The sequence below is a fragment of the Rhincodon typus genome, chromosome 26, assembly GCF_021869965.1.
Source record: "Rhincodon typus isolate 14 chromosome 26, sRhiTyp1.1, whole genome shotgun sequence".
Classification (NCBI taxonomy): domain Eukaryota; kingdom Metazoa; phylum Chordata; class Chondrichthyes; order Orectolobiformes; family Rhincodontidae; genus Rhincodon; species Rhincodon typus.
Window position 1 is genome coordinate 28,686,823 of NC_063357.1, and position 17,475 is coordinate 28,704,297.

At 41.4% G+C, this 17,475-nt stretch overlaps 1 protein-coding gene across 2 annotated transcripts in view; it reads right to left on the bottom strand.

Annotated features, from left to right (window-relative positions):
- Positions 1 to 4,888, bottom strand: part of LOC109913705 (calcium-binding protein 8) — a 315,322-nt gene extending 310,434 nt beyond the window's left edge. For both annotated transcript variants that reach the window (XM_048612644.1, XM_048612643.1), the window contains exon 1: positions 4,771 to 4,888. In XM_048612644.1, coding sequence (XP_048468601.1) covers positions 4,771 to 4,888 — 118 coding nt within the window. The remainder of the gene's footprint in view (positions 1 to 4,770) is intronic.
- Between the last annotated feature and the right edge of the window lie 12,587 nt (positions 4,889 to 17,475).

The window sequence follows — 17,475 nt, forward strand, 5'->3', positions numbered from 1 at the left end:
TGCAAATGACACCAAAATCGATGGCGTAGTGGATAGTGAAGAAGGTTATCTCAGAATACAGTGGAACCTTGATCAGATGGGTCAATGGTCTGAGGAGTGGCAGATGGAGTTTAACTTAGATAAATGTGAGGTGTTGCATTTTGGTAAGGCAAACCAGGGCAGGACTTATACAATTAATAGTAGGGCCCTACGGAGTGCTGCCGAACAAAGAGACCTTGGGGTCCTGGTGCATTGTTCCTTGAAAGTGGAGTTACAGGCAGACAGAGTGGTGAAGAAGACATTCAGTATGCTTGCCTTCATGGGTCAGAAAATTGAGAATAGGAGTTGGCACATTATGGTGTGGCTGCACAGGACACTGATGAGGCCACTTGAAGAATGCTGCATTCATCTCTGGTGTCCCTGCTATAGGAAAGATGTTGTGAAACTTGAAAAGGTTCAGAAAAGATTTAAAGGATGTTGCTGGGACTCGCGGATTTGAGATATAAGGAGAAACTGAGTGGCTGGGACTTTTTTTCCCCGGACCATCGGAGCACATAGGTATAAGAAGAGAGGGGAAAGATTTAAAAGGGACCTGAGGGGCACCTTTTTCACACAGAGGGTGGTGCGTGTATGGAATGAGCTGCCAGAAGAGGTGATGGAGGTGAGTACAAATACAACATTTAAAAGGCATCTGGATGGTTACATGAATAGGGAGGGTTTAGAGAGATATGGTCCAAATGCTGGCAAATGGGACTAGATCAGTTTAGGATACTGGGTCGTTGCAGACGAGTTGGAACGAAGGGTCTGTTTCAGTGCTATATAACTTTATGACTCCATAATACTCAAAAAGATTAACATTATCCAAGATAAAGCAGTCAGGTTGACTGGCCCCCCATTCGTCATCTAAAACATTCATTCCCTCCATCACCAGCGTGTAATCTTGTCAATGTGTAACACATACAAGACGCACTACAACAACTCAACAAACTTTCTTCGACTGCACATTTCAAACCCGTGACCTCTACCACCCGGAATGATAAGGACAGCAGATGCATGGGGAACTGTAAGTTCCACTTCCAGCCACAAACCATCCTGACTTGGAATGGCATTGCTTGCTCAGGGGTTATTAGAGATAGTCAGCAAATGGTGGCTTTGCAGTGAGGTTGACAGTCCATGGACACATTTGAAAAATGCCACTCAGATCTGGCTGAGTAGAACTGAATGATTCATTGTCAGCATTGAGTTGTGCCTGAGATTTCTCACCAGATTTACCAAAACTTGCAGGAGTAGTCATCGCTACCGCATAACACCAAAGTCATCACTGTTGTCAACTATTATGTCATCTCACCAGTCAGCTACTTTTGAGTTGAAACTAGGATCTCTAAACATACTATTTTCATACAAAATGCTGCTAAAAGTAACTTCAAGGCCTAAAGAACTTAACAGTACATTCATTAATTGCATGTTCTAACCAGGGAACACTATTCAAAGGCAGCTTAGATTGAGGTACAGTGTTGACATCTGGCCTCTGATCCTTCAAACACAATTGCGAAGATTGCAGGAATGGAATTTGCATAATCCTGGTGCTTTTTTCCAAATGATTCTTCCAGAGGATGTGACAATTAATGCAAATCTGATTTTTATATCCAATTTTTATTCAAATAAGTTCCCAAATGAAAATAATTACTTTATAAGACATTTTTATTATACTATGCTAGATTGTCTGAGCTGGTAGCAATCTCACTCAAGTCAGAAGTGAGAAATTGTTTCATGCAGCATTTCTACCTCAGTTCCCAGGGTGGGGTAGGGTGGGTGGGGGGAAGATGTTCGCAAAACAGTACAACAAGCCGGGGAAGGCGACGGCCTAGTGGTGTTATCACTGGACTGTTAATCCAGAGATGCAGATAACATTCTGAGGACCAGGGTTCAAATCCTGCTGAGGCAGATGGTGGAATTTGAATTCAATAAATATCTGGAATTAAGAATCTAATGATGACCATGAATCCATTGTTGATTGTCAGGGGAAAAACCCAACTGGTTCACTAATGCCCTTTATGGAAGAAAACTGCCATCCTTACCTGGTCTGGCTGACGTGTGACTCCAGACCCACAGCAATGTGATTGACGCTTAACTGCCCTCTGGGCAATTAGGAATGGGCAATAAATGCTGCCTAGTCAGCGATGCCCTCATCCTGTGAATGAATAAAGCAAAAAAAGCCTGCGTGATGCACAATGCTGCTTGCTCTGCAGAAACAAGGTATGTCTGCACAGCACTGCTAGTTGCCAACTCCCCCTCTGTAGTGTTCAAATCTGGGATCTGAGTACTTGCTTTAGACAGGCACTTCAATGCAATATTCAAAGAAGGTTGCATTGTTAGAGGAACTGCTTTCAGATGAGCCATTAAAATATAGCACTCTCTGCTTTGAGTTTAGATTGCTCCATTATAAAATAAACAGGGATAAGGCACTATAGTTATGAGAGGGGTTTTGAGACAGTGGGAGCAGTGAGCTGTGGAAGTTTCTTTTATTAAAAGGATTGAGTGAGTAGTTGAATAATATTTTCTCTGGTTAGAAAATTGCTGTCAAGGAATCATCAATTAAAAGAATATGGAAAGAGGTTAAGAGAAATAACTTTGCACAGAAAGTTAATGAAACACTTTGCCACAGAAGGCTGTTGCACTGTTCAAAAGAAATGTGTAACTATTTGAAGTAGAGCAAACTGCAGAGACAGCAGGGCACTGAAACTGCATTCTGGGTTGTTATAGCGAGGAGCTAGTACAGACATGGTGGGCCAAATGGGCTTCTCCTACACTGTAAATGTCTCTGGTTTTATAAGATATACAATGTAAGATTGAGCTTTACTCTGTGTTTGGCTGTACTTTACCTGACCTGACAGGATTTGTATTGGTTCATAGATTGAAATGGAAAAGTGTTGTATTCACCAACACTAATATTGCTCATTTGACAGTGCCAAAATTCACAAATCTACATAATATGCTTTTATCTCTATCCTTTGTTCTTAGTTGGGGCTGTAAATTGGATAGCCCTATTATTTAAATAGTTTCTTAGATCCCTGCTTTTTCATTTTATTAAAATCATATGCATAAACAACTAACTTGCAATAAATATACATTCCAACAGTGGAGTAATATTTCACCTTGACGTACAGTACCTAAAACTATATGAATTAAACCACCTTAATAAAATACCTCATCGTTTTTAAGCCATTTTTTCACTGGAAGATTAATTAGACTAGAAATGCCACTGCACCAACTACTCCTAAGAGATTGTAAGATAGGAAAAATGTAAAAGCATCTGTGCTGTCTTCTCCTACCCACTGCTTGGTCTAACTGATGATTAAATGTTTGTTTACATGTCTACCTGGAATCAAGGAATGTAGCAATGCAGAAACAGGCCCTTTGGCCCATTAATTCAGTGCTGTTTCTTTAATCTCTGGAGCCAACTAGTTAGCTTGCTTCTTCTCTCCCACTTGCTTCTGATATCCTTTCATATATTGATAGAATTAACGGTTGTGGAAAAGGAACTGTGCAAGGTTTAGACCCAGCTCCGATAGACTAATATTATTGTGTACATCTTTGCTACTGAGAAGGAAACAGATTAGGGCAGAATCAAAATTACAAAAGTCAGAAAATAAAAGCCTTGCTGAATTTATGCTGCAAATTCCAACTGCAGTTCTTCAAAGGATTCAGTTAAGATAAATGCAATGTTTTGTTTTAAATAAGTGGGTTAAATACTATTTTTAAAAAAGACATCTTTTATTTCTATGTAAAAACACAGGAAGGAAAATTAACTCTGAAGACTAAATCAAAAATGTATTATTCAGAAGTTCATACACTCTCCTTTGTCAGCCAAGGGATTTCCTAAAGCCAAAAATAATGAGGAGTGACTACAGTATCTTAATTAACATTGACCTTATTACATCTAAATCAATACACACACTAAAAGTCTGCTGGGACCCACATAGATAGAACATTGGGTTAACCCTTAGGAATGCACTGTAAATTTAGACAATGTAAACCATAAATGTAAGCTGTTCCTGATAGACCATGTAGTCAAGTTAAATAGAAATCAGGAGTGATTTGGATTCTAGTATTGTTTAGAAAATTCAATAGTTTCTCCTGGGAATATTTTCCATTTAAAATTGCAAATATTTTTTATGTATCAAAGTAACTTTGCCAAATTAGTCCTTGGAATTAAATAATGTCAGAACATTTATGAACATCTTCTGAAAATGTGGGGTCTTGCTAACTAACATTTATCAGACTAAAGGTATGAAATCCACTTCGGGGATACGTTAATGTTTGCATTTGCAACATTGCTCCGCATCTTTCTAAAGCCCTGCTTTACTACTCGATGAAAATGTAGCCGAATAGCTGGTTAAAAAAATACCATTTAACATGCTACAGATGCAACTCGCGTTGCCAACTGTCCTTTTCTGAGCATTTGGCAACGTTGCTGTGCATCAAAAGTTGATTGTCACTGGCATCCATGAGTCAGCCTGCTTCCTGGTTGCATTTCCCACAAGTTGGAAATAGAGACAGGCCGCTCGGTTCAATGGCTCCACGCTACTGTTCATGCTCCCCAAAAGCCTCCTCCTCCCACAAAGTTTCTCGTAGCCCTTCACTGAGCAAACATATATATATATTTGTGAATTGCCATCGTGTTGCCAGCAGACTATGACTCTGCTAATTGTGAGAGGGGTGTTGAACGTTCTGCCGACGCTTGTTCCAATGGGCGCATTAGCAAGTGAAAGCTCAGGAGATGTTCCCTACCCTCTAGCTCCTCTTCGGAAATGTTAGCCAACTGCTCGATGTCGCTGCCATCGGACAGTGAGCCGCTCAGGTAATTGCCTTTGTACAGGAGGCCGGTGTGCACAGGATGGAAAGGCATCTTCTCCCTGGGGGAGAGACAGACAGACAGACAGATAGATAGAGAGAGAGGGAGAAAGATCAGACGCGGGAGTTTCAGCCTGACGGTGTTGGTTGAACTCCTCACCTTAAGCCCGGCGCCACATGCCGCTGTCCTTGGCTCTGACTCACCGCCGGGGAAAGGGGAAGCGCTGGGAGGTAGGGGCGCCGTTTCCCATGCCACAACCAGCTGAGGGGTGGGCGTTGGGTGTTGTAAATATGAATTACTACAAGGGGAGCAGATCCCACTTGTTACGGACGATCACTTCTGTATGCAGCTCCCGGGGGGGGAGTGGGGAGGGAGCCAGACTGCGAAACCGAAGAGATTTACCTTCCGAGGAGAGGGAGGGGAGGGAGTCACTAGGAGGACCATTCCTCCGGGAGCCCAAGGCGCTGCCCACCCCCCACTCACTATCCTTCAGAATGAAGGTCAATGCCCATAGGCAGCCCACTCCTCCCTCCCGTGTACCTGGTTTGCTGGTGCCACACTCCGCGCTCAGGCTGCCTTTACCGTGCCCCGGGGGCGGACGAGCTGCCCCGAATGGAGAGTGGGCGAGGGGCTGAGGGGTCGCTGGTGTTGGTATTGGTGACGGGGTCAATGCCCGGGGCTGGCAGATCAGATACAGCTGGCCAGCCTGGCGAGACTTCACTTCACCATTTCCAATCCAGAGCCGGGGACGCACTTCCATCCGCTTCAAAGTGCCCGGCTTCTCAAAGCGACGGTGCCTTGGTTTTTTCTGCAGGTGCCATTCCCAAAGTTAACTGCTGCTGCTCTGCTGAAGGAGCGTCACTGCCAAACATCGGGGCAGCTTCAGCTCTCTCTCTCCCTCTCTCTCTGTGTCTGCCTGTCTATCTGCCAGTGGTCAGGCTTCGCGCTGCACCCTGCCCGGCTCACCAATGCACAGTCTTTTAAAGGGACGACTTTTAGTTTGTCTCAGCCCGATCAGCAGGATGTACACATCTTCCACAATTCAAGTGGTGTCACATCCCACAGGGCAGCTTCACTGGAGATCCCCCAAAGCCCCTAACCCTGTGTAAATTCCAGTGCCTGCAGGATATTGTATATACTGTGCATACCTACTCACTGACAGTGTCCCCTTAATGTATAGCAACACAAAGATGCTGGTAAATCTATTGATGGAACACATTCTGTCAAACCAAATTACAGTTCAGCACACTTCTAAAAATAAACATAATTAATATTGACGGCACGTTATTTTACAAAAAAAAACTCATTGATACTGTCCTCCAGTGATAGCATCAAAATCTTTCTCATCACTTCCATTCTCCCAACGATCTTGTTCAATCTTAGGCGTTGTACAGCAACAAGGAACCGAAGTAAGGCTATTCGACCCTTCTGCTCTGCTGTTCGCTGAGAAATTGCCTCCTCTGGATCTTCACCTCATCCACCCACCTTAGTTCCAAATCCTTTTCTACAATTTTCTGGCAAAAAAACAAAATCTGTCAATTGCAGATTTAAAATTGATATTTGAGCTTGCTTTTTGCAGGATAGAGATCCCAACTTCTACTGCTCTGTGAAGAAGTGTTTCCTGGCTTTCTTGTAGAATGGCCTGGCTCTGATTTTCAGGTCAAGTCCCTTTGCTCTAGATATTGTCTAATCAACCTAAACGCAGATGTAATGACACAGCTCTGGAGCAGGTGGGACTTGAACCTGAATCTCCTAACTCAAAGGTAGGGACACTACCATTGTTCCACAAGGACTGAGCCCCTTTGTTAGATTTTCTAATCAACTTGTTCAGAGATGTTTTTACACAACTCTGGAGCAGGTGTGACTTGAACCTGGGCCTTCCTACTCCAGGAGCAGGGATGCTACTGCTGAGTCACAATAAAACCTCTCCCCGTGCTCTAGATTTCCCCAGCAAATTGAAAAAATGTTTGTCACTAATCAGCCCATCAATTTGTTTCAAAATGCTAAAAAAACAATAAAAACATTCCTTAATTTGGTTTTATTCTTTATGAAATCTGGGTGTCATAAACCATTTATTGTCCCTCCCCACTTGCCCTTGAGAAGGTAGGGCCGAGCTGCCATGTTGAACCACTGCAGTCCATTTGCTGTAAGAACATTCACAATGCAGTCAGAGACACTGAAGGAACAGCGATATATTTCCAAATCAGGACGATGCGTGACTTGGATGGGAAGTCGCAGTTGGTGGTGTTCCCTCATACTTGCTGCCCTTGTCCTTCTAGATGGTGGTGGTCGTGGGTTTGGCAAATTTCTACAGTGCATCTTGTAGATGGTACACACAGCTGCTAATGAGGATTGGTGGATGGGGGAAGTGGATGCTTTTGAATGTGGTGCCAATCAAGTGTGCAGCTTTGTCCTGGATAGTGTCAAGCTTCTTGAGGATTGTCAGTGTAGCACCTATCCAGGCATGTGGGGAGTATTCCATCACACTACTAGCTTGTGGCTGGTAAATGATGGACAGGCTTTGGGGAATCAGGAGGTGAGTTCCACACTACACTATTCTTAGCCTCTGACCTGCTCTTGTAGCCATTGTATTTAAATGGTGAGTCCAGTTGAGTTCTGGTCAATGGTAACCCCCAGGATATTGATAGTCAGGGATTCGGTGATGCTCACTGAACATCAAGGGGCATTAGCTAGAGTGTCTCTAATTGGAGATGGTCATAACCTGCCATTGTGTAGCACAAATGTTAATTGCTAATATGTCAGCCCAAGCCTAGATATTGTCCAGATTTTGCTGCACTTGAACATGGACAGCTTCTGGCTCCCTTGCTTTCTGAACTGATAAAAATCACAGGTTTGGAAGTTGCTGTTAAAGGAGCCTCAGTGAATTGCTACAATGCATCTTATTGATGGTACATACTGCTGACACTGTGTTAACTTTGGAGGAGTTGAATATTTAAGTTGGTGGGATACTAAGCAAGCAGACTGCCCTGTCCCAGATGATGCCAAGCTTTCTCAATGTTGTTGGAGCTTCACTCCCTGAGGTAAGTGGAGAAGATTCTACTACACTTCTTATTCATAACTTGTAAATGGTGGACAGGCTTTAGGAAATCTGGAGGTATGTCAGTCACCTCAGAATTCCCAGTCTCTGACCTACTCTTATAGCTACTGTATTAATATGGTTGGTCCAGTTCAGCTTCTGGTCAATTGTAACCACCAGAATGTTGATAATGGAAGATTCAATTATGGTAATACCATTGAATATGAAGGGGAGATGGTTAGGTTATCTCTTGTTGGATATAGTCATTACATGGCACTTATTTAGTGTGAACATCCCAAAATAATAGTTAACTCTGTTTCTCTCTCCACAGATGCTATCAGACTTGCAGAGTTTCTCCAGCACTTTCTGTTTTTATTTCAGATGTACAACATGCATAGTTTTTTTTTTGAGATATAGGGACGCTACCATTGTACCAGAAGAGCCCTAACAAGTCATTTTTTTATATCCAAAGCGCTTTAACTCACGACTGAACATTCTTCCTCCCATCACAAAATCACTGTTAGCATTCATAATATTATGCTTTGATTTGAATGAATATCACATGCCATTTATTACCCAAAGGCTGTATGTTATCCATGTTTTAGTGCATGTGGGCACAGGCTGCTTCAGTATCTGAATAGTCACGAATGGTACTGAACATTGTGCGATCATCAGTGAATATCCCCCATTGTCTTTATAATGGAGGGAATGCCATTGGTGAAGCAGCTGAAGATGGTTGGGCCTGGGATATTAGCCTGAGAAACTCCCACAATCTGTCCTGGAATTGAGATGGTTAACCTCTGAAAATCACAACCATCTTCCCTTGAACCATCTTCAACCAGTGGAGTATTTTTCCCTTGATTTCCATGAACTGCAATTTTGCAAGGGCCCCAAGATACCATACTCAATTAGTTGCTACCGTGACCTCTGTCACCTCACCTCTTCAGTTCAGCTTTTTTGACCATGTTTGGACCAAGGATGATAATGTGCTGAGCAGTTCTGGAGGAACCAAACTGAAGCTTTTGCTGTGTAAGTGCTTGATAGCACTGTCAATGTTGCTGTTCAATAGTTTGCTGATAACCATGAGTAGATTAATGGGACAGTAATTCACTGGATTGGATTTGCACTGTTTTTTGTAGGCAAGTCAATTTTCCATATTATCAATTTCATGCCAGTGTTGTAGCTGAACTGCAACGGATTACTAAGGATGTTGGCTAATTTTGGTGCAAAGGAATATGTATCCAATTTATGTAACTACCCCCCTATATAAATGTATGTTGTTGCTATCTCAGTGATTCCCTCCATTTGCACCACTCCTAATGCATCTCTTATGCCAATTGACTTTTGCCTTGAACTTTGCTTCTCTAGATCACGAATAGTAGCTACTACTCCATAAGTAATTCAGTAGTCTCATCTCTGAACCAGAAGATTATTAAGGTGGGAGACGTGCGTGGTTGGGAAGAGAACTTTAATGAGGTTTGGGCTGATGGGAAAGGATAGGGAATAATGTGACCAAAGCAGCTGAAATGAGTTCTAAGTTGTAAATCTGGTGGCTTTCATCAGATACTCTCCAGCCTCAAAACATCTGCCCCCATCCATGATCTCCACCTTCAGGGTAATCAGTCAATAGTGGCAGCTATAGTACCCATAATCCCAAAACTGTCCCACCCATTTACCAAACAAGAGTCCACATCTGTCATAGTATCCTGAACAGGTCATGGGTCTGGTGTTTGTTTAATATTTATTTGATCACTGTAATGTTTGAGAGATTAATGTTCAATTCTCAGAAACTCCAGGACAATTCAAGAGCAATGATATCTCTTGGCTGAAAAATGGTTGCATCAGACTTGGGACAAAGTCCACAAACTCTTCATAGTTCTCTCCTCACTGCCAGCAATGACTAACGGGAGAAAGAAGAACAATGGACATTTTTGACAGAGAGAGAATAAGGTCTGATAACTTTTGATGACCTCCAGTCAGATATAGCAATGAGTGGCGAAACGAGAGATAACCCAACTTAAGCCCTTTCAACCTTAAGGAACAAAGGCAGAGGCTTTAGCAAGGACAAGGACAAGGACAAGGACAAGAACTTAAAGGTAGAAATAGTGGAATATCATAAGGATGAACAGCTGCAGGAGCATTGTTGCCAACAAAGGACCAGAAACTGGCAATTTGACATGCAGTTGTATGACATGAGGGAATAGTTTACCCAGGAGTGGATACAGGAACAACTGAAGTTATCAGGGTGATGTGAGTACTGAAGGTTACAAGGAAGTGATCATAGATTGCTATGTCTGTGGTCAATATATGGGAGTAGAGGCCATTTAAAGTGATAAGGTCAAAGGAATCACCATGAAAATTGGGAGGATACTTTTTATGGAGGGAAAGACTAAAGGAGGAAAGAATGGCTGCAACACTAGAGGTGATGACACACTGAGTTATGATGGATATGGAGATTAAAATCATGATGGATGAGGAATTACACAGTGCAGGAGAGAAATCCGTGATGAGGCCTAGTAAAGTGATAGAGAATACAATTTTGAAAGAGAAACAAGAGGATGGAATAAAATGATATGCTTGGAGCAGGAGAAAGTGACTGAACAGTAGGGATACAGACCAACTTGCGACTTGTTAATAAGCATCAGAACTCAACCATGGTAGTCTAAGAGGAGTAGATTATGCAAAGCGTATCCAGATGGAGAGGCGTCAGTAAGCGGCAAAACAACATCTCTCATGTTATTAATGGCAATGGCTTTGATGGCAGTATATAATTTTGATAGCACATTATCAATTTCACATCTACTCCTAATAAAAGATTTTGACTGCATTTTCAGGGAGGATAGTGTAGTGTCCAATTGTTTGGTTTTTGACTATTTGTGTCTGTTGATTTTTGACTTCCGCTATGTTTGATTGATTAAGCCTGGGGGTTTGGACTCGGGATAAAGTGAACAAATTGTAGAAAGAACAGGGAGCCTGAGCTGAAACATGGGCTAGATATTTTAAAGCTCTGTGAATAAAACTTGACATACACATAGAAGCTAGAATCATCTCTACATAGACCAGAGGCGCAAAACATTGATCTGAAGGAAGGCCAAGAAGCCCAGGCTGTTTGTTACTTCCCTAGACACTGAATGAGTATAATTTACTAGGACATGGCTCACAAAATGAGTGAGCAACATGTGTTGTGAGAAGACTGCACCATATCTCAGTGGGCCAGATGGAATTACCAGCAGCCAGTACAAAATGTGCTTCTCTATGTTTTACAGAGACTGTTACAGAAAAGATGTTCTTTCTTATGAATTTATAAGTTATTCCACAAAAAAATGGGTTCAAAGGCATTTATTAGCTTTCATAGTAATTAAGTATATAATGATAACAATTATTGATAATAATTGATGTATGATTGTGACTTAGCGCTCTCCCATTTTGCTGCATTTCGTGTTGAAGGTCAGTTGCCCTGCCTCTCATCATTACTCGCTCCATTAACTTTACAGTATTTTTAAAAATCAATCTTAAAAATGAAGGAAAAAGATTTAAAATGTTTTAAATGTTGCAGCTGCAGGTTATTTGGTTGGCTATGTTTCAGTTCCAGTCTTTATATAAACAACTAAGATTTTCTACTCAAAATACTCAGATGTTTGGGTCGATCATTCAGCTAAAGTTTTGCAGAAGTATGTTTCTGAAAATTTAACACCCTAAAATGAGGCATGTTTCCATTCACCAAAGTAGAATTAACTGCACTGATCTTACATTATTGCTTCTGTCTTTTGGTCCGAACATTTTATTTTAAGAGCAAGTTTGGTTTCAATAATTGAAACAACTTGGCCCTGTGGTAGCAAGCACAGAGTTTTAAACAGGGAAGCTAGTGAGCATTGGGTAATCCTGGTAAAAACAGAAACTTGCTAAATACAGCAATGGCAACAATTTAGTGAAAGGAAGAATTTGATGCAGAAGATGCAAATGAACATAAGAGGCAACAGAAAATATGGAAATACATATATAGGCAGAACAATTCATTAGAGAGGATGAAATTAAAATTAACTATGTAGAGTTTATCAACATTGGAGGAAGGAAGGAAAAAGTAAAGGAGTGTAAGATGATTTTCAGACTATAATAAAGATGGAAGACTTTAACTATCCTAATATTCGTAGTCATAGAGACGTTCAGCCCCTTCAGTCCAACTTATCCATGCCAACCATATATCCTAAGTTAATTTAGTCCTATTTACCAGCATTTGGCCCATATCCCTCTAAACACTTCCTATCAATGTACACAACCAGATGCCTTTTAATGTTGGAATTGTACCAGCCTCCACTACTTCCTGTGGCAGCTCATTCCATACACGCACCACCCTTTGCATGAAAACGTTGCCCCGTAGGCCTCTTTTAAATTTTCCCCTCTCACCTTAAACCTATGCCGTCTAGTTTTGGACTCTCCTACCCTGGGGAAAAGACCTGACTTTTCAACCTATCCATGCCCCTCATGATTTTATGAACCTCTATAGGGTCACCCCTTGGCTTCCGACATTCCAAGGAAAATAGCCCCAGCCTATTCAGCGTCTCACTGTAGCTCAAACCCTACAACGCTGGCAACATGCTTGTAGATCTTTTCTGAACCCTTTCAAGTTCACAACATCTTTCCTATAGCAAGGAGACCAGAATTGAATGCAGTATATTCACTGGGTAAATAACCACATAGAAGACAAAGAGTGGAAAGAGCTCCTGAAATGTGTGCAAGAGAACTTTCTTGATCAGTATTTTGATAACATGTTGAGAAAGAAAGCAGTGCTGCATTTTGTGCTGGGAAATGAAGTCAAACAAGGGCAACACATTTGACTGGGTTAGCATTTGGGAAAAAGTGATCACAAAATCGTTGGGGTTGGAATAGTTATTGACAAAAGTGAAGAATGAATGATCAATGAGGTACAAATCAAAAAAGTAGCAGAGAAGAGAAGTTTATGGTAAATGTCAAGTTCATAATTCAGCAGAAACTTAAATAAATAATAAAGTACAAGAAATAACTGAAGTTAGAGAGGTAAAGAGAGCATTTGAGAATAAATTAGTCAATAGCAATATCAGTATCTTGCTCGAGTGTGAATGTCTTTAAAAATATTTTTACAATGTAGTCAAAGCATGGGTTGGGTGATTAGTGACCAGAAAGAAAATCTGGTAGAGGCTGAGGTATTAAAAAAGTGCATTACATCTGCATTCATGAAAGAAGATGTTACAAATGTCATAGAAAAGGAAATAATAGAGAAATTGGATGGGATGAAAATAGACAAAGAAGAGGGATTTAAAGGGTTCTAATGGAGCCAACTAGGCTTGATTGACTGAATGGTCTCCTTCTGGGCTGTCTCATTTTGTGATTCTCGGTCATTCATTCCAGTTCAGTGAAACATCTTTCCCTTGTTCAAGTTCATTTCTCAGAATAAAATATAGCACTACTTTCTTCTTCAATGGGTTATCAAAATACTGATCAAGGAAGTTATCTTGTGCACATTTCTCAGTCTTTTGCTCTATTTCTATTCCAGGACATGAGCATACAAACTCGACTGATATTCTAATACAGCACTGAAGGTTTATTTATTTGCCATTTTCAGAAATGACCATTCCAGTGATGGAAGTGAATATCTTAGCATTTTATTTCAAGTTGACCAGAAAGCCCTTCAGTTTCCTGACCAAAATTCCATCATTGTCCTCCTTGTTGCTCCTCACAGGGCTAACTTGCGATTCACTTGTTTGCTATTTGTGTGATCCTACCATGCACACATTTGCAAAACCACAAGCACGTACTATATTATGCCAAGATGGGAAGCTCTGGCTAGCAACTCAATTAAAAAAAACTAATTAAAATCTAATTTCACAAGAGGAGCTGTTAAAGTCTATTCCCATTTCCATTGAGGCATAGAGCTCAACAACAGTTTCAAAAACAAGCATTTGATCAGCTCAACTGCATCATTACAGATAAATTGAAGCGTTGTCATGAGCTGCTATTGGACTGTGCTGCCTCCTAGTGTCCAATTTGGAACAGGACTGGCAGGTTACCCACCTACAATAATGAGCGCAGGTATGTGACCGAATCTGCTTGTAAGGGATTAAAACAAATTGCAGGGATTCCATACTCTCAGAAACGTGTTAAACCTTCATAAAAAATATTCAGGCCCAAATGTCAGCTTTAACATATTTATGCACAATGGAATATTCACCAGGTCCAAGATCGTTAATGGTTAATCCAAGGTGGCAGTGGCGGAAAAGCAGTATCCAGGCTCCTGCTCCTTCACTGCTTTCTTCAGTCCATTTCTCTTTTTTTTTCTGTTCTTTTCTTTGTACTTCTCTTTTCTCCTATCCTTTGCCCCTTGGGGATTTCGGCTGTGGTGGAACCAACGGCGTCAGCGACAGCAGAGAGTTTGGGCCCAGTGGCAAGAGATGGCGCCAGAGCTTGGCAATGTCCATGTTGGTGGGCCTAGTGCAGGACTTGAGGCGGTGGTGGCTGTGGTACTGGCATTGACGGGGGCGGCTCTGACCTCAGCATCTGTCCAAAGGGATACACGTTTACATTTGTTCACAAAGGTTGTGGACTCTGATACATTAATTGATTCCAAGATGGCGGCAGGGTCGGCGAGGTGGGCCCAGCGGCGGATGAAGGAGCCAGAGCATGGCAACGTCGACCTTGAAGAATCCGGAGCAGGTGGCAGTGAGGACCTGAGGTGGTGGCATCGGTGTGGCAAAGCGATGGTTGCAGCAGTGACAGCACAAGTGGCATTGGTGACCCCGGCTCAATGATCATTGGCAATAGCAGCAACAAGCGTGATCTGGACATTTTCTTTACCTTTTGTTTCTGTTTCTGTTTCTTTCATTTCTGCTCGTTTTTAATTCGATCTATTGTACTCTAAGATGGAGAGTGGTGACTCTGTATACTTTTCACTGTACTCCTGTACTTAGGTACATACGACAATAAAATCTAATCTCATCTAAGGTCATTTTCACCTTGCCAGACAGTAAATAATGGATCAGAATCTAGATTATTGTTGTTCATCACAAGAAAAATATTTGCACAAAATCAATATCCTCAAATTAGATGCAGATTAAAACACTGGTAGAAGGATTGTTCCAGATGCTCTCTGTAAAATATTGTAAACACATTTCAGTTGGAGACATGTTTGAATATTGCTACACACAGTAAGCAGTGGATTCAATTTTCCTGGATGGTGGACTGTTTAGTACACACATATTGAATAAATGTAGCAGCACTGGTGCTTAATTTGGGTCCTGTCGTTCATAAAGTGCTAAAAGGGACAGATAGTAAGGCATTGGTAATGTTACTGGACTAGCAATTCAGTGAACCAAACTCACACAGTCTTTATTGGAATATCGTGAAGACTAATATGATTCATGAGTGTCACTTAGGGAATAAAATATGTTTTTCTTACATGGCCTGGTCTGCAGATGGATTCAGATCCACAGAAATGTGACTGATTCCTAAGTGCCCTCTGAAATGGCCAAACAAACATTCAGAACATCAAATTACAATGCGAAAGAAACCAACGAGAACAAGTATTAGTCTAATAAACTGTTACTGAAAAGTTTCAAAAGTATTTACATCCTTCCTTAAGGAGACCAATACTATGTACAGTATTCCAGATATGGTCTCACCAATCCCCAGCATAACTGAAATATAACATCCCTACTTTGGTACTCAATTCCCCTCACAATAAACATTGACCTCCATTAGCTTTCCTAATTATTTGTTAAAACTACACAAAGGCCTTTTGTGATTCAAGCACTATGACACCCAGATCCATCTGCAGCTCAGAGGTTTGCAACCTCTCACCATCTAAATAATATGCTTTTGTATTATTTTTCCTGACAAAATAGACAATTTCATATTCTCCCACATTATACTTGATTTGCCACATCATTGCCCACTCACTTAACCTATCTATATCCCTTTGTAGCATTTGCATTTTCTTTTCACAATTTACTTTCCTACCTGTCTTTGAGTCATCAGCAAATTTAGCAACCAGTCCTTCCATCTGTTCACCCATCATTTATATGAACTGTAAAAACAATGATGCTACCACTCACATTGTGATTCTGAAAAAGACTCATTTATACCTGCTGTCTGTTTCCTGTTAGCTAGTCAGTCTTCTAAGGGTGCATGCTATCCCCTACACTATGAGTCTTTATTTTCTGTAACATCTTTTGATGTGGTAACTTATCAAATGCCTTCTGGAAATCTAAGTCACATCCACCGGATTCCATTTATCCACACCACACATTTACTTCTTCAAAGAACTCCAATAAATTGATTAAACTTGATTTCCCCCTAACAGAACCACATTGACTCTACCTGATTCACCTTGAATTTTTCCCTGTGCCCTGCCATAACATCTTTAACAATAGCTTCTAACATTTTCTCTATGACAGATGTTCTACTAACTAACCATAATTTCCTACTTGCTGTCTCCCTTTCCTCTTGATTAAAGGATGTATATATTCACTGTATTGTAATGTAGTGGAACTTTTCTCATACCTAGCAAACTTTGGAAAATGAGAATCAATGCAACAACTATCTCATTAGCCATTTCTTTAAGACTTTAGAGTTGGACTTGTGACATAACTTGGAGTTCAGTGGGGAAGGACATCGGGATGAAATGTGCCTTTACTCTGTGCTTTCTCTTACTGATCTCACAGACCTGCTGCAAGCTATGGATGAATGGCAGAAGTAAATCTAGCAGTTCTTCTTGCAGACCTACCACTGATTAGGAACTGCCAGAGAAGACAGCAAAAGACAACTCGATTTGCAACATTGACACCAACAGCAGCCATTATCACCATCTGCCCAGCCTGCAGAGAGAGACACTACCAGACAGGAGGGGAGGTCATACATAAATCAGGTCCACAGGCTTTGGTGCAGCTATCCTGAAATGAGCGAGAGCCATTGTCAAAATGTCTCAAGAAGTCCCGTGCCATCATGTCATACCTATGAAAGCCCTCGAGCTGTGCTCACAGGGACCAGGTGGCAATCCCACCCCAGTATGCCTGAAGGTATCAGAGGCTTTTTCATTTCTTTGCCAGCGATGATTTTATGGCGCTACTGAGGATCCCTTGGTTCAATGGAGAGTGCAGGAGAACATGCCAGGAGCAGCTCCAGGATTATCTGAAACTGAGGTGTCAACCTGGTGAAGCTACAAAACAGGACTATTTGTGTGCCAAACAGCATAAACAGCAAGTGATAGACAGAGCTAAGCAATTCCACAACCAACAAATCAGACTTAAACTCTGCAGTACAACCCCATCCAGTCATGAATAGTGGTGGACAACAAAACAACTCACCAGAGGAGGAGTCTCCACAAATGTCATCATTCTTAAAGATGGAGGAGCCCAACACATCAGTGCAAAAGATAGGGTTAAAGTGTTCATAAAAATCTTCAGCCTGAAGTTCCAAGTGGATGATCCATCTCAGCTTCCTCCAGTGGTCCCCAGTATCGCAGATGCTTGCCTTTAGTCAATTTGATTCACTCCATGTGATTTCGAGAAATGGTTGGATGCATTGGATACTGCAAATGATATGGGCACTGACAACATTCCAGCAAAAAGTACTG